The sequence below is a fragment of the Symphalangus syndactylus genome, chromosome 7 (assembly GCF_028878055.3).
Source record: "Symphalangus syndactylus isolate Jambi chromosome 7, NHGRI_mSymSyn1-v2.1_pri, whole genome shotgun sequence".
Lineage (NCBI taxonomy): Eukaryota > Metazoa > Chordata > Mammalia > Primates > Hylobatidae > Symphalangus > Symphalangus syndactylus.
The window spans coordinates 78,392,922-78,419,450 of record NC_072429.2 but is presented as its reverse complement, the minus strand read 5'-3'; the positions used below and the strand labels follow the sequence as shown (position 1 = coordinate 78,419,450).

Here is a 26,529-nt window from a genome sequence, read left to right as displayed (position 1 = left end):
CCTGCGAACAAGGGGATGGGGTGTCTGCGTGGACCAGATCTGAAGCACAGGCCCATGCCTAGGGCCAGGGAACAGGTGGGAACTATGGATCTCTCTCCCCACTGAGAACCCCAGGGAGCAGGTGAGGTGAAATTCTTCTAGGGAAAGAGGGGCAAAATTGACAAGACAGCAGATGTCTACCACACTGCGGTGGGGCCTGGTCCCTCCCAGAAGGAAAAACATAGTAACAATAGAGTGGGTTGCACCCTCCGTGGATGAGGACAATGGAAATGAAGGAAAGGTTGGAAGGCCTGTAGTACTGGTTGGTAGATAGCTCTCGGTGCTTTCTCCGTATGGAGTGAGAGTGCTTGGATGTGATTCCTTCAAAGTCAGGCCTAGGAGACTCAGGATGCCTGATCTAGAGGTAAGAACATCATGAGGAAAGCCAGTGAGTTCAGTCTTGTGCATGCTGACTTTGAAGTACTTTTGGAATAGCCAGGTGGAATTATCCACAGGACAGGACCAAATCTTACCTGGTTCTTCCCCAGGCCAACTAGTCCACAGAAGGAAATAAGAAGAGTTGCCCTAATACCAAGGTGTATTAGTCCATTCTCACACTGCTGTGGGGAAATACCTGAGACTGGGTAATTTGTAAAGTAAAAAGGTTTAATTGACTCACAGTTCTACATGGCTGGGGAGGCTTCAGGAAACTTACAGTCATGGCAGAAGGCACCACTTCACAGGGCGGTGGGAGAGAGAATGAGTGCCCAGCGAAGGGAGAAGCTCCTTATAAAACCATCTGTTCTCCTTATAAAGATCTCTTAATAAAACTGTCAGAGAACTATCTCATTCACTATCAGGAGAAGAGCATGAGGGAACCACCCCCATGATTCAGTTAACTCCACCTGGTCCCGCCCTTGACATGTGGGTGTTCTTATAATTTAAGGTGAGATTTGGGTGGGGACACAGAGCAGAAACATATCACAAGGCTTTCTCCTCCTTGCTGGGATTGTACCCATAGCCTCTTTCTGAGTCTGCTCTCTTTTAGCCTCTTTCTGCCTGCAGTGCATCCTTATACCATTTCTAGAGTCATCTTTATAAAACTTATACTCTCCATATGACTCATAAATCCGCAGTTTTTTTTTTTTTTTTTTGCACAGTATATTTAGTATAAAATTTGTCAAAGTCTTTAATGGTCTGCCCCAAGCTACATGTCCATTTTGTATTTCTTTCAGTTCCCTTCTACTTTGTATTTGGCTGCTCAGTCAACTGAATTTTTGCCATCCCGTTAACCCATCCCATGCTTTTCCCACCTCTAGATTTCACTTTTCTTGTAGGCTAGAATGTCTTGACTGGGATCTGACTGGAGATAATGAGAACAAAAACTGGTTCAAAGAGCCAGGATGTTGCATAAAAGTCCTAAGATTGTATCTAAGCATTTAAAATAAAAATTTTAGACAATTAGTTAAATTTGAAATGCTCACATTTATTAATTAAGGCATGTAACATCTACATGAGCCATCATTTGTTTTTTTTAATTCCACATTGATTAGGAGCCAAACCTTCAGGGCAGGTATCCGGTGGAGCACCCTGGAGAGGCACAGACGCCTGGCAGGGGGCTCTTCACATGCTGTGTGCTGCTGCTGGGAGAAGAGGGGGCCGGAGACTGGGGGGCTTCTAAGAAGAGGTGGCATTTCTGCCTCAGTGTTGAAGGATGAATAACTTTGACAGGCTGGAAAAAGGTGACATTTCAGGTAGAGCATGTTGCATGGATGTAAATACCAAAGGTCAAGGACATGGGCTTGAGAGATGGTGAGAAGGATGGAGGTGACTGTGGCTTGCATTCTGTGTCACTATTAATTACCTTCTAATGCCTTTGGCTCTAGGCGGTAGCACAAGTAAAGTAATGGAGAAATACTTTTTCTACCAGTATTTAGTGACCAAATGCAGAGTTATGGAGAGGGCCAGGGACCTCATGAACCATACTCTTTCTAGTCTAGGGACATAACTCCAATGCCTTTCCTGTCCCAGTAAGAGGCCATGGATTTCAAGAAGCCAGACAATCCATTCTTTCAGATAATGATAAAAAAGAAACCATTTATTTTGTTTCTAAGTATAGAACGAAACATTTATAGTTGCCCAAATCTTGGTACCTTTTGGGAGAAAAATACAGATTTTTTGCTTGTTAAAAATAAACTTAAGGCCGGGCGCGGTGGCTCACGCTTGTAATCCCAGCACTTTGGGAGGCCGAGGCGGGCGGATCACGAGGTCAGGAGATCAAGACCACGGTGAAACCCCGTCTCTACTAAAAATACAAAAAATGAGCCGGGCGTGGTGGCGGGCGCCTGTAGTCCCAGCTACTCGGAGAGGCTGAGGCAGGAGAATGGCGTGAACCCGGGAAGCGGAGCTTGCAGTGAGCCGAGATTGCGCCACTGCACTCCAGCCTGGGCGACAGAGCGAGACTCCGTCTCAAAAAAAAAAAAAAAAAATAAAATAAATAAATAAATAAATAAATAAACTTAAAAAAAAAAAAAAAAGACTTACCATAGACCAGGCGTGGTGGCTCACACCTGTAATCCGAGAACTTTGGGAGGCTGAGGCGGGCGGATCACCTGAGGTCAGGAGTTTGAGACCAGCCTGGCCAACATGGCGAAACCCCATCTCTACTAAAAATACAAAAATTAGCCAGGCATGGTGGGTGGTGGGTGCCTGTAATCCCAGCTACTTGGAAGGCTGAGGCAGGAGAATCACTTGACCCCAGAAGGTGGAGGTTGCCCTGAGCTGAGATTGTGCCATTGTACTCCAGCCTGGTCACAAGAGCAAAGCTCTGTATCGAAAACAAAACAAAAAAAGACCTACCATAAATAGAGTACAACATGAGACTAACAAAAATAACAAATAAAAAAATCATCCAGCATATATTCTGTATGTAAAAAAAAAATCACAAGATGAATACAGACTATCTTGGTGCATATGTATTTTATACACGACACATACTGATGTTTTTAATGCTTAAAATATATTAGGTTTCATACTTGCTTCCAATCCAAGGAGAGTATATCTGAGCTCTTTTTTTAGATTTGAAAACTGCCTTTTAGATTAGATTAGAACACTGCCTTTTTTTTTTATTATGCAGTAACAGATCATTGCCCACCTGAAGGCGAGTCACCTATATTTTTACCTCCTTAGTAGAACCAGCAGGAGCTGCAATTGCTGTTGCTTGAGCCAAGGCCATAGTCAGCATGGAAAGTTTCTGTTAAGAGACTGTGTTAAAGGAAATAAATTTGGTGACTTAGTTTTGTTTTACAAGCTAGCTGTGGCCCAGTCCTTCTGCAGGGTGGGCACGCAGTTTTATTGCGGCTCTGCAGAGCCATGGCCTTAGACAAACAAAGAAGGTGTGGGAATACCCGGGAGCTTTCTATTCAAAGTAGATTCTTCTCCTTTGAGTGCATGTAACTGAAGCACCAGCTTTCTAAAAAAAAAAAAAAAAAAAAAAAGGGAGAAAAGAAAAGTCAGTCTGAAGTTTTTGTGACACTCAGCCAGACTCCACATTAGATAAAGTAATCATGGAAATACAGCTTTATTTTTATACCAAGTTGTGCTTAGAAAGCTGATTGCTAAACCAGGAAGCTTGGCTTTCAGAATTTTACTGTAATCCAGGGTGGAAAAAAAGTATCACCCAGATGGCATTTGTGGAGATTACTGACTGGTAATCCCTCCTTGTCCTAGAAGATTAAGTCTGCCCTGATGTGGTCATGGTCAGCTGATTTTTTTTTTTTTTTTTTTTAATAAATTGTAGTTTCTTGTTGTAAGTCAGCCAGTGTCTGATGTTTGCCTGAACTGTTTGTACATCTGGGCCATATTGCAGAACCCTGCCCTTCTTTGTTGACTGAGGAAAGCTTGCTCCCTGCCCAGGTTTTTCATTGTTGATCGAAATTAACACCAGGTGGTGAATAGAGCCCCTCCTAAGGTTGCTCAGGATAAATCATTTATTAAATAGGTCTGCTTATCAGGAGGGGCGTGAAGGCTCCCAGAAGGAAATGCTGGCACCTGGGCCCGGAAGCCAGGGCCTCTAACTCCTGGGGTTGATTTCTTCAGTGAAGTTGCACCCTACAAAGCGAATATGGCCAAAGCGGCACTCAACTGAAGGATGGTGTCTGGCGATTAGACAGCCATGCGTTCTGCGTTTGTCTGGAATGGATTGTAGAGAGATGGACTTATATGAGGACTACCAGTCCCCATTTGATTTTGATGCAGGAGTGAACAAAAGCTATCTCTACTTGTCTCCTAGTGGAAATTCATCTCCACCCGGATCACCTACTCTTCAGAAATTTGGTAACTACTAATTTCGTAAAGTTAAGTTTGCTTGGAATAAAACCTAGACATAACTTGGGATTTTCCTGGCTTTAAAATTATTAGTGTAAAGATGTACCAGGGTGGTGTTGGGTTGTAACTAGATAATAAGCTATTCTAGATTCAAAGTACAGAGATAGATGGCTCATTAAATATTTAGAATATGTGTATACTTAGATTTTAAAGTTAGTACTATTTATATGATCAGTAGACTTCTCCATTGATAGATATTCCAAGTTCACTTTGAGTTTGTTGAGCTGGTAAATAACAAAAAAGGAATCTTGAAGTCCTTGGTTTCTAGTTGCTTAGGTAATTTACAACAACCTTCTTGATTTTTCTCTTTAGTAAAATGATGGTTAAGCACTGACTCAGTTCAAGGTCTTGCTAATGACTGTCCTGGGTTTTGTTATGGAATATTGAGAGCAACTGACAGAAATTGCTAGGCAAGAGATTTTTTTTTTAAAAGAAAAACTAGAAATTGCTGTACCTTTAGAAGCAGTTATTCCTTCATCCCTGCCAGTATGAGATTGCTTTGAAGGCCAGGAGCACCATCAAGGAGGCCCTTCCTTTATCAGCACAAGGCAGCAGAAAGCCGGAGGCAGCTTAGCCATCCTCCCGGCTGGGTCCCTCGTCTCATAGCCAGTGCTGGGAACTGGTTAAATGACCTTCTCTGTAATTTGCCAAATAAGCAATCAGGTTTTTCCAGAAGAAGTTAATTTTTTCCTTATTAATGAAGAGCGGTCACATTTTGTTTATTTTAAGCCGAAAAAATGGGTAACCTAGAAAAAAACAGGGTAAAGGTGACAGCATGAAACGTAGTTTTAAGTATTTTAGGTTTGTGTATTTGCTGACAGTGGGGATGTGTGAAGCAACATTCCTCTCTTGGTTGCAACTGGTAGCCATCTTTCCCCAAAAGTGGCTAGGATTTCCAGAAACAGGAAAATGTTGAATATAATAGAGAAGGGGTAGAGCTGGTCTGTAGAAGTTGGGGGCAGGAGGTAGCAGCTTGATGTCTGCTGGGGGATTCTGATTGCCAGGAAACTTTCTCCAGTACCGACCTTGCCTTGCCCAAGTGGCCCCCCTCGGACCTGTGTAATAAGGGGGCCTGGGCTCCCCCTTTGCCCAGCTCCCTTCTAACTTATAAATTTTATGTATAATTTAATAGGGGCCACACAGAATGGGGAAGTTAGAGCTTGATAATGGACTGAAGCTCAAGTGACTTGCCTGGGAGGGAGGGAACCTTTGAGAAGCTGGGGCTGTGGTTTTGTGACTTCAGGTGGACCTTGATGGGTGTGCAAGCATCCAGATTCCCAGGAAGATTGACACTGCTTGCTTCTTTTAGTTCCCTGCTACCCTTCTTGTCTCTTGGTTTCACCTCCTTTCATTTTCCAAGTTATGGTCATGGCTGCCTTGGGATGTTTTCTGTCAAAACCAGGGCAGTTGTAGCGTTGTGTGTGCCTCTAGGCAGCTTCTGAAAGATTATCTTTACAATTCCTGTTAGCTGTTTGAAGGAACCTGGGGTTGTGAGATTTAAAAAATTATTAAAAAGCAAATGAATAACAATAATGAAAAACAAACTCATGTAGCTAGGTTTAGTAGTTTGCATTAATTGAAAGAAAATAGGGTGAACAAGCATTAAAACAAGCAGAAACCACCCTCAGCAGTCATCTGTAAGAACACAGTGATTCTAAAATGGCCAAATAAAAGTGGGGACCTGGAAGAGTGATGACTCATCTCTGTGCCCATGACCCCTCAGGGCATAAGAAGCGTGCACACCGTCTGAACATCAAACATGGTTGGTCGATGGAATGAATAATGTGTCCTCCGTGTGTTTGCACTCTTTGAATTTCTGTGTAGAAGCTCTTAGAACCAATACATTATGAATCCATTAAAAGTTCTTGTGGCTTTTGGCCACTATGTATTTTCTTAATCAGCAGACAAGTAATACAGACAAGAAGGACTGATATAAAAAGGGATCTTACCCAGAGAGGTTGGGAATACTGATTTGAAAAGAATGAAAAATATCTCTGATATTTATCCAAAATGCCATCATGGGGCAAATGGGAAAGTAATGAGATTTTATCTATGGGCAGGATGTTCCTAAGAAGTAATTAAAGTGAAGGTTAGGATGAGGACAGTGGCTGAAACAAAATGAAGCCTTTTATTAGGGAGTTTTAAACTCCTTTGACACAACCAACCCATATTCAGAAATGCTTTATACCTCCTTACCCGCAATCCTCACAAATATAAGAATCGATCAGTAACTGAAGCAAAATTTTATGAACCAGAACTTCTCTTTACTATGTGTGATGTACTCTGATATTTTATGCTATTTTATGCCATTGCTTCTTTTAAAGTGCTCATCTGGTTCTGCTAACTGGATTTTACAACCCATAGTGTGAAAACACCGATTTATAATAGTTTCAGAATCTGGAACATAAGCTCTGTTTGTCTTTTTCGTTCACCTCTGTTTCCCCAAGCACCAAGAATAGTGCTTGACATTATGGCTCAAAAACTGTTTGTGGAATGCATGAATGAATGAATGACACTGGTAAGGAGTAGTTCACACTCCAGTTCCGTTTACGGATGTGAAGATTAAGGCTGAGAGATGTATGTGATGTTCTCAACTCACAAAGTTTAGTTAGGCTAAGATAGGACTAGCATTCATCTCTTAATTCTTAAGCTAGTGGTTTGGTTTTTTGTTTTTTTTGGACCGCAACATCTCAGCCTCTCTGGTAATGGATATTATAGAACAGATTAACCATTCAAGGCTTAAGTTCTCCTTTGGTCAAGTGTTTTACTGTGGCAATAATTTGTTGATACTTTATATGCCACTTGGATCTCAATATTCTATTCCATCTTTGGGCTGAACATTATCAGGACCAGGGTCTCACAGCTGGGGTCTTTTGTTGCATTATCTCTTCCGTTCTGTGAACACCCTTAAGGATAATATCCCAAATGTTATTTATATAGCATCTATCTTCCTCTTAAGATTTTTTTTTTTTTTTTTTGAGACGGAGTCTTGCTCTGTCGCCCAGGCTGGAGTGCAGTGGTACAACCTCGGCTCACTGCAACCTCTGCTTCCTGTGTTCCAGCGATTCTTCTGCCTCAGCCTCCCAAATACCTGGGACTATAGGTGCATGTCACAACACCCTGCTAATTTTTGTATTTTTAGTAGAGACGGGGTTTCACCATATTGGCGAGGCTGGTCTTGAACTCTTGACCTCGTGATCCGCCCATCTCGGCCTCCCAAAGTGCTGGGATTACAGGCATGAGCTACGAGGCTGCGCCAGAATTTTCTTTTTTAAAAAAAACTTTTGGCTGGGCGCAGTGGCTTATACCTGTAATCCCAGCACTTTGGAAGGCTGAGGCAGGCAGATCACTTGACCTCATGAGTTTGTGACCAGCCTGGGCATCATGGTGAAACCCCATCTCTACCAAAAATAAAAGAATTAATTGGGCATGGTGGCACACGTCTGTAGTTCCAGCTACTTGAGAGGCTGAGGTAGGAGGATCACTTGAGAGGCTGAGGTAGGAGGATCACTTGAGCCCAGGAGTGGATTGCAGTGAGCTGAGATCCCACCACTGCACTCCAGCCTGGGCGACAGAACGAGACTCCATCTCAAAACAAACAAACAAAAAACCCTTTTATTTGAGATTCAGGGGTGCATTTACAGGCTTCTTATATAGGTAAACATGTGTCATAGGGGTTTGATGTACAGATTGTTTCATCATCCAGATACTAAGCCTGACACGCAGTAGTGATTTTTTTCCCCTTTTTTTCCTCCTCTTCTTCCTCCTACCCTCCACCCTCTGGTAGGCCCCAGTGTCATTTGTTCCCCTCTTTGTGTCCGTGTGTTCTCATCATTTTGCCCCCACTTATAAGTGACAAGGTGCCCTGTTTGGTTTTCTGTTCCTGTGTTAGTTTGCTAAGGATAATGGCCTCCAGCTCATCCATGTTCTTGCAAAGGATAGGATCTTGTTCTTTTTTATGGCTGCATAGTATTCCATGGCATATAGGTACCACATTTTCTTTATCCAGTCTATCATTGATGGGCATTTAGGTTGATTCCATCCTTTGCTATTGTGAATAGTGCTGCAATGAACTTACGCATGCATGTGTCTTTGTGATAGAATGGTTTATATTCCTTTGGGTGTATACCCAGTAATGGGATTGCTGGGGAGAATTTTCTAATGTACAGGAAGATGCAGCCTTGGCTTAATGGCACCTTTGGTTATTTCTAGTGACTTAAGGAAATATGAGCAATGGAAAAATCTGACATTTTAGTTTAATGCGATCGTATTTGAAACTCTAGAAAGACTGAAAAATCAAACTGAAATTCCTTAGCTCATAGTTCTTTTCATTCTGTTTTACCCTTTTTGATTTTCACTCTGTGTCATTCTCACTTCTTTTTTTTTTTTTTGACTCCCAAATCTCTTTTATTGGGGGAAATGGGCCTCTTGGGGGTCCTCACTGCACGGCTTGTTCATTGGCACTGCTTCCCGAGTCCTGGGGCTTCATCACATCGGGCAGCTCGGGCGGGCTGGAAAATGGCTCGATGCACAGGGCCTCAAAGGTGTCATTTGCCCGGAAGGCCAGCCCCAGTGTGGCTGGGGCCCGTGGCCGTGCTGTTTGACTGGTGAAGCCACACTCGCCCAGTGTCTTGCCATCATCCAAGAGTTGGTCATCCTTGTACAGCCGCTGCTCGTCAGGAGGCCGCTTGAGGATGCCCTCGACGATGCGCTTCAGTTCGAACACCGTGCTGGACTCCTTGGCGTCCGTGAAGATGGTGGTCTTGTGGCGCCGGATCATGAGGAACACGTCCTGGGGGCGGCGGGCGGCGTGAGCACGAAGCCCGGGCCCCCCGCGCGGCCCAGCCGCCCCCTGCCGCCCCCCCATTCTCACTTCTTTTTAGAGAAGTGGTTACCACTTCTTAAAAGTTTTTCATGATTGCGTCGGTCTTAAATAGCAAACATGACTATGGTTTACAAAATAAAAACTGGAGTCAAATTGAAGAGATGTAGAATTTCCGTATTCCTAGAGAGGAAATTTAAGGATGGAAGAGACTTCCTCTCAGGGGATTCTGAAATTTCTCTAACGCTGACCTTTGTCACTCTTTTCTGGAATGTCCCAGTTACTAGTTTTATACTTAATTTGGGGGCAGGGGAGCAGAGCAGTGGGGAGAGGAGATGGCTCTGAAGTAATTGACTGAAGATTTTTTCTTTTTAAAAAAAAAAAAAAATGAAAGAGATTTAAGGGTCCATTTAGAAATACCTGGAAGGACCACGTAAAGCATTTGAAAATACTAATGTGTTTTACCTTGAAGATCGTTTCTTCTTTGTCTATTCTTTCTGTGAAGTGAAGCTTTGGGAGGTGACCTTCTGTCTTGGGTGGGGACACTGATCACTGTTCAGGGTCCTGCTTTCAGAGCTGAGTCCAGGAGCACTTTGCACCCTATGTGGCTCCCAAGCGCTCCTTTCCCTTTTTGTCTTAGTGCAGCCCCTCCACTCCTGCTCTGTTTCCTTTACTCTTTAATAACCCAGACATTGGCCAGGCATGGTGGCTCATGCCTGTAATCCCAGCACTTTGGGAGGCCAAGGCGGGCGGATCACGAGGTCGGGAGATCGAGACCATCCTGGCCAACATGGTGAACCCTGTCTCTACTAAAATACAAAAAATTAGCCAGGCATGGTGGTGGATGCCTGTAGTCCCAGCTACACGGGAGGCTGAGGCAGGGGAATTGCTTGAACTTGGGAGGCGGAGATTCTAGTGAGCCAAGATTGCACCACTGCACTCCAGCCTGGTGACAGAGCAAGACTCCATCTCAAAAATAAATAAATAAATAAATAACCCAGACATTGTCCCCTTATGCTTGTGAGGAGCTTGGGTCTTCCCTTAAATAGAGCGGATCAAGTTTTCTCGGCTTTTTTCTTCCCTGCTACCTTGACTACAGTTACCCAACTCATTTTTCCCCTCAGGTTTTACTGTTCTTGCCATGGGCACACATGGGAAAATTCCAGCCTTAAGAATCTAAAGTTGTCACGGCCTGAGCTGCTGCATCCCTCTCTTCTGAAGGCACTCAGTGGCAGACAGCAGGTACTGGCTGTCGTGTCCTCTTAGATGCTCCCTTGCCTTAAGCCAGTGGTTCTCAACCACAGTTTTGCCCCACTGTGGGCATTTGACCATGTTTGTAGATACTCTTTTGGTTGTTACAACTGGGTATGGGTGTGGGGCTGCTACTGACATCTGGTGAGTGGGCCTGAGATGCTACACAGGAATATGCCCAGGGCAGTCCCCGCCACAATCATCCACTGCGTGAGGCCCGTGGTGCCGTGCCTGAGAAGCGCTGCCTTAACTGGATGCTTAGTCTTTTGGGTCTCCCGAAGACAACCATTGTGGTGTGGGGAGTTGCAAATATTCCTCCCACTTCTGGGATTTTATTACATCCAGAAAAACAACAAGGCACAGAGAATGGGAGCCTCAGGCACAGACTTACATGGGGAAAAAACATCCTGTGATCTTTTTGGATGTTACCACTACTTAAGATACTTTGAATTATATGTTTAAATCTCTTTTTATGCCTCTAGGTTTAAAAAGGGGGATGCATATTTCCTCTTGTTTGTGCTTAAATAAAACAGTCATAGATACTGAAGTTTCTTATCGCGACTCTGGTCTTAAAGTTATTGGTGCTGCTTTGAAGACTTGTGTAGGAAAGGCATGTGCAGCTTTATTTTCAGAGACGCTTCCAGGGCTCAAATATATGTTAACGGATTCTTTCTTGGGTAGGCAGTGTTAACATTCAGGCTAAATAGCAGATATCTTAGACTCTATTTTGGCATCTTTTTCCCTCCTAGTTGAATTTTTTGGGGGACAGCTGATACATTCTTTCTGTGATAACATTTGTGTCCCACCTGTATAACCATGGTGCATTTGACTGCACACTCTTTTCCTGTAATATGAAGGTAGGTGACCTGCCCCCAAAAGTGACAATCTTTGGACAGATTATGTATGAGATGGAAGTCATATTTCTTTAGGAAAGTGACATTTCACATCTGCTTTAAATAGAAAAACTTTTCTAGGTAAAAACAATGAAATGAGAATGCAATATATAAAATAAAAAGCTCGAGATAAAAGGAGAGAGAATGAAGGGAGACTGGGTTCTTATCTTTCCCTCTAACTTGACTGTATACCTTCCTATAATCCATTTATCCACAGTGTTGACAAGCATCTGCTGTGTGCCAGACACTGTGCATCAGAGACCCTGCTAAGGCTAAAGACACAGGATTGGAGCATGAAGTCCAAGTATTGCCCAGCTGCAGTCTGTATTCTATACAATAGACTGGACTGTAGGTTCTTATTCCCAGAGCCAAGGACTGTTTCTCAGCCAAGGTCATGGGGTCCAGGGAAGATCCCCCAAGAGTAGGAGACACTTTTGACTTATTGAAATGAGTGGGACCTGGAAATAGGGGTGGGGTTTCAGCCAGAGAAAATAATATGTGCAAAGACACACGAAAAATAGTGTGTTTTAGAGACAGCAGAGATGGTTGTACAACATTGTGAATATAATTGATGTCACTGAATCACACACTTAAAAATGGTTAAAGATGATACATTTTTGTTGTATATTCTACCATAATAAAAAAATTAAATGGGCCAAAAACTATGGGAGGTACATTTAAACACTTTTTTTTGAGTTAATACCTTTATTTCTTTCCTTCTTTCATTCTATATTTCTTTCTCGCTCTCGCTCTGTTGCCCAGGCAGGAGTGCAGTGGGTGATCTCAGCTCACTGCAGCCTCCACCTCCCGGGTTCAAGTGTTTCTTGTGCCTCAGCCTCCCAAGTAGATGAGATTACATGTGTGTGCCACCACACCTGGCCAATTTTTGTATTTTTTAGTAGAGTTGAGGTTTCACCATGTTGGCCAGGCTGGTCTCGAACTCCTGGCCTCAAGTGATCCACCTGCCTCGGCCTCCCAAAGTGCAGGGATTACAGGCATGAGCCACCACGCCTGGCCAAGTTTATATATATATATATATATATGTTTTTTAGATGGAGTCTCTCTCTGTTGCCAGGCTGGAGTGCAGTGGCACGATCTCAGCTCACTGCAACCTCCGCCTCCCAAGTTCAAGAGATTCTCCTGCCTCAGCCTCACAAGTAGTTGGGACTACAGGTGCACGCCACCACGCCCAGCTAATCTTTGTATTTTTAGTAGAGACGGGGTTTCACCATGTTGGCCAGGATGGTCTCGATCTCTTGACCTCTTGATTTGCCTGCCTGGGTCCCCCAAAGTGCTGGGATTACAGGCGTGAGCCACTGTGCCCGGCCTACATTTCTTAAAAAAAACAAAAAAAGCATGTATTTCTGGAGGAACTGCAGGTTGGAGGGTATAGTGGGAGTGTTGTGCTGGTGAGGGCAGTAGCAGGAGATGGGGCAGATGCTGGGGAGTGGGGCCAAATTGTCCAGAGTGAGGAGCTTTGCAAGAAGCTGGTAAGCCATCAAAGGACTTAAGGCACAGGAGTGGCATCGTCAGATATGCACTCTAGAAAGCTCTTTGTTGGGGCGGGTTGAGGAATATTTGCAGATGTCAGAGACTGGCAAGGAGCTTAGGGGTAGGAATCTAAGCGACACACAGTGACAGCCCAAACTAGGCAGGAGGGCAGGATTGGAGGCAAGGAGTGAAGTGAATGTCCAGAGAGTGAGATGGAGCCATGACATCTCAGAGAGGTAGGAAGAGAAAAACCAGGAGGGAGGAGAGGAATGGTGATTTCAGACTGCAGTTCAATGTCAGATGGCCTTGGTATGGCTAGATGGGGGTAGTGACCCAGAACTGTCCTTAGTGGAAGGGAGGTGGAAGGGGCAGCAACAGGGTTGCAGGGGGTTGAAGAGTAATGGGCAGTGAGGAAGTGAGACCTGAGAGCCAAGACTCAGGAAAGACAAAAGGAGAGAGAAGCAATTGCCAGGACAAGTTATAGGGCATGGAACCTGGGGGAAACAGCAAATCCCTGTGTGTACCCATTGTTTGCAGGTAAGGGGCTTGGGGCTCTTTGAAGATAAATGTGATTAAAGAAGAGCAACCAACTAGTAAATGGCTGAATCAGTGTTTATGCCCCTTTCCATTGGAATTATTCTCCTGGGGCTGCAGTAGCCATTCTGGGTGGCGTATCACCCGGTTTTGGAGGTTAGAAGTCTGAAATGAAGGCGTTGGCAGGGTCTTGCTCCCTGTGAAACATGCAGGGCAATGAATCCTTGCTGCCTCCTTGCTTCTGGTGGTTGCTTGCAGACCTTGGTTTTCCTTGTTCTGTAGTGATGTCACCCCAATCTCTGCGTGTTCTCTGTGCTTTGCGCTCTGTATCTTCACATAATCTCTTCTCTGAGTCTCTGCGTTCAAATTTCCTTCTTATAAGGACATGAACCATTGGATTAGAGTTCACTAATCCAGTGTGACCTCATCTTAACTTGATTACATCTGCAGAAATCGTGTTTCCAAATAAAGACACATTCATTGTTGTCAGGGGTTAGGAAATTGAAGACATCTTTAAAGGCAGCAGAGTTCAACTCACACCATCATCTAATTTCAAAGCTCATCTTGTCTTTTTCTGTTCTTTTAAAAATCTGTCCTCAGTTTTCTCATCTTTGTCTAATGAAGCATTTGACTTAAACCAGGGGTACCTGACCCCCAGGTGGTGGACTGGTACCCGTCTGTGGCCTGTTAGGAACCAGTGAGTGGCAGGCGAGTGAGCATTACCGCCTGAGCTCTGCCTCCTGTCAGATCAGTGGTGGCATTAGATTCTCATAGGAGCATGAACCCTATTGTGAACCACACATGCGAGGGATCTAGGTTGCACGTTCCTTATGAGAATCTAATGCCTGATGATCTGAGGTGGAACAGTTTCCTCACAAAACCATCCACCCCCAACCCCCATGGAAAAATCGTCTTCCATGAAACCAGTCCCTGGTGCAAAAAACATTGGGGACTGCTGACTTAAACGATTCAGAATTCTTTCAGATCTAAAATTGTGTGACAATGGCCAAAAAGCTTTTAATCAATAATCTTAGAAAGTCTTGAAGCACTTGGTCATAATTGGAATAAAAGTCAAAGATGAAGAACTAGAGAGAAGAGAACCATTTAAGTGGGTGCTCCAAAGGGGGGTTGGGGCTGCACCCAAGCAGAGAGAGGTCCTCCTCAAACTCTTATTTATGGCTTAAGTGTAGGTTCTACATTTTTAGTAAAAATGCTTTTGCTGCTTTCCCTGGTTGAAATTTGTGAAAATATGTGGCAAATGGGTGGTTATGCATGGGAAAGTAAAGAGAGAGTTACTTTAATTAAATCTTTAAAGAATAATTCAGTTCAGATGCAATATTAACATTGGCTCTGTTCTAGGCACTGTGAGTTCTGAGACGGAAAGATAAGAAAGTGACATCAGGACTTTATAGTCTAGAACTAGAGATGTGTTCCGGACTAAGCTCTTTCTGGTTCTTGGTCACTCTGCTCTGCCTTTCCCTGCTCTGACCACACTGGCACACACACATTTCCACTTCGTCTTCCGCACATTATTCACAAGGACTCTGAAGTCTTGAAGTGTTGTATTTCATCAAATCCAAGACACCACAGATTATAAGATGTTACTATTATTTTTTGTCTCATTAAGTATAAAATATGCTGATAGTTAAACTAAAAAAAAAACCTGCTTTATCATCACTTAAATTTTGCTTTAAATCTTTTTTAAAAATTATTTTTAGTAGAGATGGGGTTTCACCACGTTGCCCAGGCTGGTCTTGAACTCCTGGACTCAAGTGATCTGCCCGTCTCTGCCTCCCAAAGTGCTGGGATTACAGGTGTGTGTGAGCCACCATGCCCAGCCCCCTAAAAATTTTTATTTAAATTTTTGTTGTTGTTGTTTTGAGACAGGGTCTTGCTCTGTTGCCCAGGCTGGAGTGCAGTGGCACAATCACAGCTCATTCAGCTTCAACCTCCCAGGCCCAAGCGATCCTCCCGCCACAGCCTCCTGAGTAGCTGGGACTACAGGTGCAGGCCACTATACCTGACTAATGGTTTTTGAGTTTTTGTAGAGACAGGATCTCACTTTGTTGCCTAGGCTGGTCTCGAACCCCTGGGCTCAAGTGATCCTCCCACCTTGGCCTCCCAAAGTGCTGGGATTACAGGTATGAACGAACCACTGTGCCTGGCCAAAAATTTTACATTTATTGAAGTTCTTTTTTAGATTTATTCAGACGTTTACCCTGATCATAGATCATAACACTCCTGTGCATATTTTCTAAAATAAAAAAGAACATCTCCTAAAATGTCTTCACACCCATAATCTAACTTATTTGAATTGCTTTTCAATTTGGGGTGATCTGTGTCTATTCTACTGATTTATTTTCCTCACATAAAATGTCTGTGGTGCAGCCTTTCTTAAGAGACGTCTGTAACTGGACCTGGCATTTTCTAAGCCATTTTGCAAATTTTGAAGTATGTTTGCAGGTGATAACCATGTCACAATGACTGGCTGATTAATTGTACAGTGCATCTCAAAGATGTAAAATGTAAAAAGTATCTTCAGATTGATGGGATGTGTCTCTGCTTGTCTTCGCCATCCTTACCTCCGAGACACTAGAACTCTCAGCTGGGAATCGGCGAGATGCATCGCCCTGCCAGTGGACTCTAGACCCCTCCCAGGGCAGGCCACCCAATATCCAGCTTGCTGGAAGGACTTTTCCAAAGACAAGTCTAGACTTGTCACTCCCCCACCTAAAGCTCTTTAGGGATCCTATGTATGGAACTGAAGACAGGCTGACAATCTGTGTGCACAGCTAGATGAACAGAACTAAGGCAATGGCTAAAATGCTAATAACCTGATAGGAGAAATTATCACTCATTTTCAGTCACTTGTGTTTGATAATGTTATCTGTGACTTTCAAACCAGGGATCCCCACAAGCTCCTAGACCCTCAGGAAAGTAAAACGTTTCTATGAAGAAAGACTAGGCTCTGTTTCCTTGTCCTGCCGTGATCATTGATATTTCTCTAAGAAGATGTTCGTGAAGGAGCTGAGTCGAGAGACACAAAGACCCAAGTATTAATCCTGCCTCTGTAACTCTGGGCAAATTATATAGCCTTAGAGGACCACAGTTTCCTGGTGGAAAAAAAATACTCCTCTCAGGTGGTGGTTATGGAGTGTTTTTATTTTTATAAGATAACATGTAGACTTCCCCTCACGATGGCTGGTGTAGTAGATGTCAGTAGATATTAATTGTATTTTCCCCACCATCTTTGTCTTTTAAGAACAGCTTTCCATCAGATTCTGAGAAAAAAAAAACATTAAAATTAATGAACAAATAAGTTTTGGATTATAGTTTTCAATAATCTATACTTTTAAATGTTCTTATTTTCCACCTTTCATGTTGTGAATGAGAAATTAATCTTTTCTCCCAAAAGCCAGACTCTATTTTCATATTAAATACTATACTATTACTGAACATACAAGAAACAGGATCATATCTAGACGAATATATAAGGCAAAATTTGGATTCCCAGGTTTGGGGAAACGTTAGTTGGAATTAATGAAGATTGCTTTTGATCTAGTTTGCCAGATTCTTTCACTTTTTAGGGTCTTGTTATTGCTTCTAGATACCTTTCAGGTCTGACCGTCAGCCTAATACTTTTGTCTTTGTTTTCAGATCAGTGATTTGAAGTATTTGTTTTTACATCAGACCGTCTAGGTTTAAAATCTGACCTCCGGCAAATATTTAGGTGTGTTAACCTGGGCAAGTTGCTTAATGTCTGTAAGCTTGAGGTTCCTGATCTGTAAGTGGTGACAGGGATCCCCACCTCACAGAAGTGTTTCACATAAGTATTTAAAACACTTAATTCGGACTTGTCTGTAAATGGAATGCACTCTGTCATGGTGGCTGTGGTTAATAATTTTCTCAAGGCATGACTCTGATGTTTTGCTGGTGATTTTGGTATCTACCATTCTGTTCTTCCTTGATGTTCTTTAATTTCTAATTTTTTTTTTTTTTTCCAGACTGCACGTTTTAATTTTAATGATAATGATTTGCTGCCACCTATGGGCTAATGTGGAAAGAGCAGAACGTGTCATTACAAACTTTCTTAGATGCTGAATATAAAATCTCAAAGTCATCCTGGCAGACTTGAAGCCAACTGGACAACCCGTCATCCTCTTTTCTGAGAGATTTATTTTCCTTGATAGCCTAGCCGCATACTTGAATAGAACCAGAATCCCCTTGGATTCTTTTTGGAATTGGGCAGTATACATAAAGCATTGTTAGCAATCAGATACTGTTTTTTTCCCCTTGTTTGAGTAGATTTGCAAAAGAGTGTGTGTCAAAAAAGCATGAAAGAGTCTTTGCTATTTAAGGAATGATTTGGTACCTGAGTTTTGCTTGTTTTGTTTTGGAGATCTGTTCTAGTTGGAGAACTTTGGAATTCTGTACAAACATTAAAAATAAAATAATGTTTAACAGGTAGCTCTGTTATGGTTCTTACTGTGTTGCCTTATATGATTGTTACTTGAATGCTTGACTCCCAGTTTCAATCTCATACGACTTTCTTCACATAATCTGACATAGAGGATAGATTTACAAGCACACACAGATGCTGGGAAATGGTTTCTGACAGTACATAGTACAGCACCTTGTTCACGGTGTGATTTGGCAGGAGTTGGAGTAAGAGGTGCCAATGCCAGCTAGCAGGAGACGGGTCCAGTAAGGGCTATGTGCCAACCTCAGGGGTCACACTTTGCTTTGAAAACAGTAAGGAACCACCAAAAGATTTTAAGCTGAAGAGTGATATAGTCAGATTTCTATTATAGAAATATTGTTTGGGCAGTCTGTTCACAGATATTTTAGAGGAAGACCTGCAGATGCAATTATGCATTGAGCTTTTCTACCTGCTGATTGTACCTATTAAATATTTTATATGCAGTCAAGAGCTTAATCATATTTTTTGCCATTCCGATTTGTGGTTTTTGAATTTTTTGTGTTACTTTTATGCCTTTAACAGTTCTGTACTTTCCAGGTAGGCACTATTTTGGTGCTGCCATGCTAATGATTATTATTATAATTATTAACTACTATTAATCAGTGAGTGTACAGTAGAGCCTGTACCAAGTGCCTTTGTAACTTGTACACCATGTACATAAGCATCATCTCATTGATTCATGTAATTCTCTAATGTTTGCTGTGACGCTGGCTGCTTGTTCCACAGTGTGGTTATTCTCCTTCCTTTTTCTTCTGTGTCTGCTCCCTGGCGCCTTGCGCTGGGCAGGATGCCACATTACTGCTGTGGCTGAACTGGCACTTCTCAGAAATGGTCCTGGGGGGTAGCAGGGAACAACTGCAGTGGCTGTGATGCTCACTGGCAGGAAGAGCAGGCAGAGGAGTAAACCTTCCCCTGGTTTCTTTGCAAAAAAAAAAATGTTGCCAGAGGAGACTTTGTAATCCCAAACCTGTAAACTGAACTGAAGCCTAGGGTAGGGCAGCTGAGGCCAGGAAGGGGGTGACAAAAAGCTTAGTTGTCAAATAATATGCAAATACAATATTTTTAAAAATTAATGTAAAAGAAAATCATGAATAAAATATCGCAATTTTAAATAAAGATGAGATTACCAATAGTGCTGTTCATGCAGAGCCATTTTGGAGTTTGAGACGAAGTATCAGCAATACTGATCCTTCAATTTAAAATTTTGGCATTTTTGTTCATCATGGGTTCTTTGAATTTGATTTTTAAAAAATATTCCATTAAGATATTTATATTGACTGTTTTAGTGGCCTCTTCAATTTTGCACCCAAGGTTGGGGTGCCTTTCTGGCCTCATCTTAGCCTGTGGGTGAGGGTTGGGCAGGAAAAGAGGGGAGATCTGAGGGGCAGCTGCCTCCTGGTCACTCTCCAGTCATTCTTCCTGACAGGCTCTGTTCCAAGGGGAATGGGTGCGGCATGATTGGTCTTCAGTAGTGTGGAATGTCTCTCTGTGGCTGTTGGTCATGTCTCTGAACATATACCTTAGTATTCTTTTATAAGGGTATCTGGATGATATATATATATATAAAAAATCATATATCAGCATATATATGATGATATATATAAAATTATTATTATTTTTTAAGCTATAAGAAGTGGCAGTGGCTTACGCCTATAATCCAAGAACTTTGGGAGGCAGAGGCAGGAGCATGGCTTGAAGCCAGGAGTTCAAGACCAGCTTGGGCAACATAGCGACACCCTGTCTCTACCTCCTAAAACAAACAAACAAACAACGACAACAACAAAAACTTACAAGATGTTTTCTGCCTCCACTAATGGAAAGAAACAGAATAAAATTTACTTAGGACATTTAGTTCATTCAGTGGTTACTCCTTTACTGAGTTTATGAAATGTTGGCTTTGGTTACCACAGCAAGCTGAAGAGATATGCAAACTCCTGCGCTGGGTTACTGGGAAGGAGCTAAAATCTTTCATCTAATTTATACTGATTTACTTTTGCAGCAATTTAAAGTCTCGGCAAGATCTCATTTTGGGCCCTTCACTCTTCTGCCATAACTATATTGTGACTGAGACTATGAACAGAAGCTAAGAGAATGCTATATTTTCTAAATTCATATTTTGGCAGAGTCTGCTTGGTGGTTTCCAGTGGTCAGCTCAGATTTTCTTTTGTCTTTTGCTGAGAAAGCCAGGTCATTTGAATGTCCAGAGATGAGATGTGTGGATCTACTCTAATTGGCTTTATTCTGGCTAGGACAGTGGAGGAGCTTAAATAAGGATTTTACTTAGATTTTGCACTTTAAAAAATTGTTTAAATCCCCAACCAGGTCTGCTGAGAACAGACCCAGTCCCTGAGGAAGGAGAAGATGTTGCTGCCACGATCAGTGCCACAGAGACCCTCTCGGAAGAGGAGCAGGAAGAGCTAAGAAGAGAACTTGCAAAGGTGAAGAACCATTCCTTTTGCAACTTTATTTTTGCACTCAAAATGTACTGTCATTTGTGATTCTAAAGTACATGGTGATATGTTTATAGTTAGTCCCAGGGGAGAGAAAGCACATGTGTTTACTTCTCCAGCAGGTCTTGAGTAGGGGAGAGGAGATAGAAGAGGGTGACATCGGTTCGTTTTTATATGAGAAAAAAGTATATATGGGTAAAATAGATGTGAAAAGTAGAGTGTGAAGCAGGAAATGAATGAGAGGAGTAGTAGTGAATGTCTTCTAAGGGACTTCACTGACGTCTGATACACTTGCTCTTCAGTGCATCAATGACTTTGTTCTACCCTTGGCTGTGTTGCAGAGATGGCCACTTTCCAACTTCCTTACGCCTTTCCTTCCTTCTAGTTCCCTCCTTCCCTCCCCTCCCTTCCCTCCCCTACCCCGCCTTCCCTCTCCTCTTTCCCTTCCTTCCCTCCCCTCTCTCCCTTCCTTCTCTCCCTTCTCTTCCTTCCTTCCCCTCCCTCCCTTCCCTCCTCCTTCCCCTTCTCTTTTCTCTTTTCTCTTTTCTCTCTTTCCTCCCTCCCTCCCCCTTCCGCCCTCCCTCCCCCATCCCCCCCATTCCTCCTCTCCTTTCCCTCCCTTCTTACTTTTTTTCTTTCCTAACTTCTTCCATGAAATTCATTTAACATAAAAATTAACCATTTTATTATATTTTACTTTTCGAGATGGAGTCTTGCTCTGTTGCCCAGGCTGGAGTGCAGTGGCACAATCTTGGCTCATTGCAACCTCTGGCTCCTGAGTTCAAGCGATTCTCCTGCCTCAGCCTCCTGAGTAGCTGGGATTACAGGCGTGTGCCACTGTGCTCAGCTAATTTTTGTATTTTTAGTAGAGATGGATTTCACCATGTTGGCCAGGCTGGTTTCGAACTCCTGACCTTAAGTGATCCACCTGCCTTAGTCTCCCAACGTGCTGGGATTACAGGCAAAAAATTAACAAGTATAATTCAGTAACATGTAACATTCACAGTGTTGTGCAGCTGTCACCCCTTTCAAGTTCCACACATTTTCTTCACCTCCAAAGAGATCCCTGTACTCATTAAGCATTCATTCCTGACTCCCCTCCTTCAGCCCCTGGCAGTACCTAATTTGCTCTGTGACTCTATAGATTTAACTGTCTTCTGGTTATTTCATATAAATGGAATCATACACTATGTAACCGTATGTATTTGCGTTCTTTCCCTTCATGTTTTTGAGGTTGATTCATGGTGTAGCATGTGTCTGTGCTTCATTCTGTTTAATGACTGAATAATATTCCATTATGTGTATCTACTGTATTTTGTTTATCCATTCATCCATTCATAGACATTTGGGTGATTTTCACCTTTTGACTATGGTGGATAGTGAGTTAGGAACATTTTATGAACAAATACTTGCTTGAGTACCTAGTTTCAGTTCTTTTTCATATATGCCTAGATATGGAATTGCTTCATCATGTGGTAGTTCCATGTTTAATGTTTTAAAAATTTTTTAACTTTTTTTTTAAGAGACAGGGTCTCACTCTGTTGTGTGGGTTGGTGATTGTGCAGTGGCATGATTATAGCTCACTATAATGTTGAACTCCTGGGCCAAGCAATCCTCCTGCCTCAGCCTCCTGAGTAGCTGGGACTCCAGGTACACACCATTATGCCTAGCAAATTTTTTAATTTTTATTTTTCATAGAGATGAGATTTTGCTATGTTGCCCAAGCTGGTTTCAAACTCCTGGCCTCAAGTGATCCTCCCACCTTGGCCTCCCAAAGTGCTGGGATTACAGGTGTGAGCCACCGTTCCTGGCCCATGTTTCACGTTTTTTTGGGAACCACCAAACTGTTTTCACAGTATTGACACCATTTAATATTCCCATCAGCAATTTCTCCACATCCCTGGCAACATTTGTTATTTTCTGTGTTTTTGATTATAGTAATCCTAGTGGGTGTGAAGTGATATCTCATTGTGGTTTTGGTTTGTGCTTTTGGTGTTATATCTAAGAATCCATTTCTAAATCCCAGATCATGAAGATTTACCACTATGTTTTCGTCTAAGACTTTTATAGTATTGGCTCTTAAGATTTAAGCCCTTGATCCATTTTGAGTTAATTAGTGTATGTGGTTTTGGTAGGGATCTAACTTCATTCTTTTGCATGTGGCTAGTTTTCCCCAGTGAATGCTCGTGGCATCCTTGTTAAAAAAAAATCAGTTAACCATAGATGTATGGGTTCATTTCTGGACTCTGAATTCAGTTACATTCATCTATATGTCTTTTCTTTTGACAGTATCACACCATTTTGATTACTATAGCTTTGTAGTAAGTTTGAAATCCAGAAGTATGAGTTCTTTACCTTTTTCTTCTTTTTAAAAATTGTTATTCAAGGTTCCTTGCAATTCCATATGAATTTCAGAATCTGCTTTTCCACCCACACAAAAATGCTATTGGCATTTTGATAGGGCTCACATTCAGTTTATAGATTGACTTGGTGAGTATTGCCATCTTAACAGTATTAAGTCTTCCAGTCCATGAACATGACATCTTTCCATTTATTTAGTTCTTAATTTATTTTAGCAATGTACAAAACATTTTTCTATGTACGAGTCTTATACTTCCTTAGTTATATTTATTCCTGAGTGTTTATCCTTTTTTATATGATTGTAAATGGATTTTTAAAAAAATTTTCTTTTCAGGTTGTTTATTGCTATTATGTAGAAATATAACTGAATATTATATCTTGATCTTATATTTTGTAGCTTTGTTGAATTTATGAGCTCAAATATATTAAAAAAATTTTTTTTGAGACATGTATCACTCTGTCACCCATGCTAGAGTGCAGTGATGTGATCATGGCTCGGGGCAGCCTTGACCTCCCAGCTCAAGTAATCTTCCTGCCTCGGCCTCCTGACTAGCTAGGACTACAGGCGCTTGCCCCCATCCACCTGGTTAATTTTTTTTATTTTTCAATAGAGATGGGGTCTTGCTATGTTTCTGGACTGAAGTGATCCTCCTGCCAAGGCTTCTCAAAGTGCTGGAATTACAGGCATAAGCCACCACACCCACTCTTGAGTAGATTTTTTTGTGGATTCTTATTTTTTTGGGGGGTGGGGGTGGTGGGGATGGAGTTTCACTCTTGTTGTCCAGGCTGGAACGCAATGGCATGATCTTGGCTCACTGCAACCTCTGCCTCCCAGGTTCAAGCGATTGTCCTGCCTCAGCCTCCCGAGTAGCTGGGATTACAGAATGTGCCACTACGCCCGGCTAATTTTGTATTTTTAGTAGAGATGGGGTTTCTCCATATTGGTCAGGCTGGTTGCGAACTCCTGACCTCAGGTGATCCACCCACCTCAGCCTCTCAAAGTGCTGGGATTACAGGCATGAGCCACCGTGCCTGGCCTTTTTTGTGGATTCTTTAGGATTTTCTGTATATGAAATCATGTCATCTGTGATTAAACATCGTTTTACTTTTCTTTTCCAATTTGAATGCCTTTAATTTATTTTTCTTATCTAACTGCTTTGGCTAAACTCTTCAGTATAATATTGTGTAAAAATGGTAAAAATGGGTATCTCTGTCTTTTTTTCTGATCTTATGGTGAAAGCTTTCAGTCTTTGACCATAAGTATGATATTAGCTGTCATTTTTTTCACAAATGCACTTGCGTTGAGGAAGTTCTCTTTTATTCCAGTTTTAGTGGGTTGTTTTTTTCATGAAAGAGTATTGGATTTTTATGAAATGCTTTTTTTTTCACCTATTGAAATGATTGTATTTTTTCTTCTTTCTTATATTAATGTGGTATATGACACTGATTGATTTTCATGTGTTGAATCATCCTTGCATTCCTAGGATATATATCCACTTGGTCATGTTTTATAATCCTTTTAGTATGCTGCTGGATATTCATAGGAGATATGGGCTGCTGTTTTCTTGTGTTATCTTTCCCTGGCTTTGGTAAATAGGGTAATGCTGGCTTCTTAGATGAGTTGGAAAGTGTTCTACCATCTTCTGTTTTTTAGAAGAGTTTGAAAAGGTTTGTCCATTCTTTAAATGTTTGGTAGAATTAACCATTGAAGCTATCTACTTTTAGACTTTTCTCTGGGAGATTTTTGATACTTGTTCAATCTCTTTACTTGTTCAGATTTCCTCTATTTTGTTGGGTCAGTTTAGTCATTTGTATATTTCTATGAATTTGTCCATTTACTCTAGACTATCTAGTATGTTGGTGTACAATTGCTCATAGTATTCTTTTATAATCCTTTCTGTTTCTGTGAGGTTAGTGTTAATGTCCCCACTTTCATTTGATTTTGGTTATTTATGTCTTCTCTCTTTTTTTTCTGTCAGTCTAGCTATAGGTTTGTCAATTTCGCTCATCTGTTTCTTTTTCTTTTTTTTTTTTTTTTTTTTTTTTTTGAGATGGAGTCTTGCTCTGTCACCCAGGCGGGGCTGGAGTGCAGTGGCAGCAGTCTTGGCACACTGCAGCCTCTGCCTCCAGGGTTCAAGCAATTCTCGTACCTCAGCCTCCCTGGTAGCTGGGACTACAGGCGTGCACCACCACGCCCGATTAATTTTTGTATTTTTAGTAGAGACGAGGTTTCATCATGTTGGCCAGGCTGGTCTTGAACTTCTTTTTTGTTTGTTTGTTTTGAGATGGAGCCTTACTCTGTTGCCCAGGCTGGAGTGCAATGGTGCAATCTTGGCTCACTGCAACCTCTGCCTCCCAGGTTCAGATGATTCTCCTGCCTCAGCCTCCTGAATAGCTGGGATTACAGGCATGAGCCACCACTCCTGGCTAATTTTTGTATTTTTGGTAGAGACGGGGTTTCGGTGTGTTGGCCAGACTGGTCTCCAACTCCTCACCTCAGGTGATCTGCCCGCCTTGGCCTCCCAAAGTGCTGGGATTACAGGCATGAGCCACTGCGCCTGGCCGTCTTTTTCTTTTTTTTAACTCTTAATGCACTGTTGATCTTCTTAAAGAATGATTTTTTGCTTTTATTCATTCTCTCTATTGTTTCCTCTTGTCCATTTTATCTTTACTCTAATATCTAATCTCTTCCTTATTCCCTTCCTTCTCTTAGCTTTGGGTGTAGTTTGCTATTTTTAAAATTTTTCTCTAATTCCTTAAGGTGTAGAGTTAGGTTATTGAGATTTTTTTTTTAATGTAGGCATTTATAGCTATACATTTCTTACTGACAGTGCTTCAACTGCATCCCATAAGTTTTAATACATTGTTTTTGTTTTCCTTCATTTCAAGGTGTTTTCTAATTTCCTTTGTGACTTCTTTTTTGGCCCATTGGTTGTTTAAAAGTGTGTGGTTTGATTATTACATAGTTGTGAATTTTCTGGTTTTCTTCTTGTTTTTGATTTCCAGTTTCGTGGTGGTGGTTGGAAAAGGTGCTTTGTATGACTTTAAGTTTATTGAGACTTGTTTTGTTGCCTAACATATACTCTGTCCTGGAGAATGTTTCATGTGCATTTGAGAATAGTGTATTTCTACCATTTCGGGGTGATCTGTTCTGTACATATATGTGTTAGGTCCAGTTGATGTGTGGTATTGTTCAAGTCATCTCTATGATCTTCTGTCTGTTTGTACTACTCATTTTTGTACCCAAAGTTTTATAAACAAGGTGGGGATAGAATGGATAAGGCAGATGGGTGATAAACCGTTTGTGTAGTTGGTTTTTTGTTTTTTTTTTTGAGACAGAGTTTCACTCTGTTGTTGCCCAGGCTGGAGTGTGGTGGCATAATCTTGACTCACTGCAACCTCTGCCTCCCAGGTTCAAGTGATTCTCCTGCCTCAGCCTCCTGAGTAGCTGGGACTACAGGTGCGTGCCACCATGCCCAGCTAATTTCTGTATTTTTAGCAGAGATGGGGTTTTGTCATGTAGGCCAGGCTGGTCTTGAACTCCTGAACTCAGGTGATCCACCTGCCTTGGCCTCCCAAAGTCCTGGGATTACAGGCATGGGCCACCATGCCCAGCCATATATTTTTATATTTGTAGAGGGCATTAGAATACAGGTAACTTTTTCCCACTTAACTGATTTTCAAAAACATTTTTATGCCAATATACTCTTGTGCAACCTCATTTTAAATTGCTGCATAGTCCATTTTGAATTTCTACAAGCTCATTTTTAATTTATATTATTTACAAACATTTGGATTGTTGCCATTTTTTGCTATTATGAATAATAGTTTGATGAAAATACCTTCATGTAAGTCTTTATGCACTTCTTTAATTAGTGCTTT

At 41.9% G+C, this 26,529-nt stretch overlaps 2 protein-coding genes across 11 annotated transcripts in view; one reads left to right on the top strand and one right to left on the bottom strand.

Annotated features, from left to right (window-relative positions):
* Positions 1-26,529, top strand: part of TPD52 (tumor protein D52) — a 135,639-nt gene that overhangs the window by 87,525 nt on the left and 21,585 nt on the right. For 6 of the 10 annotated variants that reach the window (XM_055286591.2, XM_063643336.1, XM_063643337.1 and 3 more), the window contains exon 2: positions 20,159-20,274. In XM_055286591.2, the coding sequence (XP_055142566.1) occupies positions 20,159-20,274 (116 nt within the window). Of the gene's footprint in view, positions 1-3,797; positions 4,315-20,158; positions 20,275-26,529 lie in introns of those variants that run through there. The other 4 variants (XM_055286589.2, XM_055286587.2, XM_055286588.2 and 1 more) reach the window with 1 other exon arrangement.
* On the bottom strand, positions 8,740-9,232 carry LOC129486990 (elongin-B). The gene has a single exon (XM_055287775.1). The coding sequence runs from the start codon at positions 9,230-9,232 to the stop codon at positions 8,804-8,806; it is 429 nt and encodes a 142-aa protein (XP_055143750.1). The 3' UTR covers positions 8,740-8,803.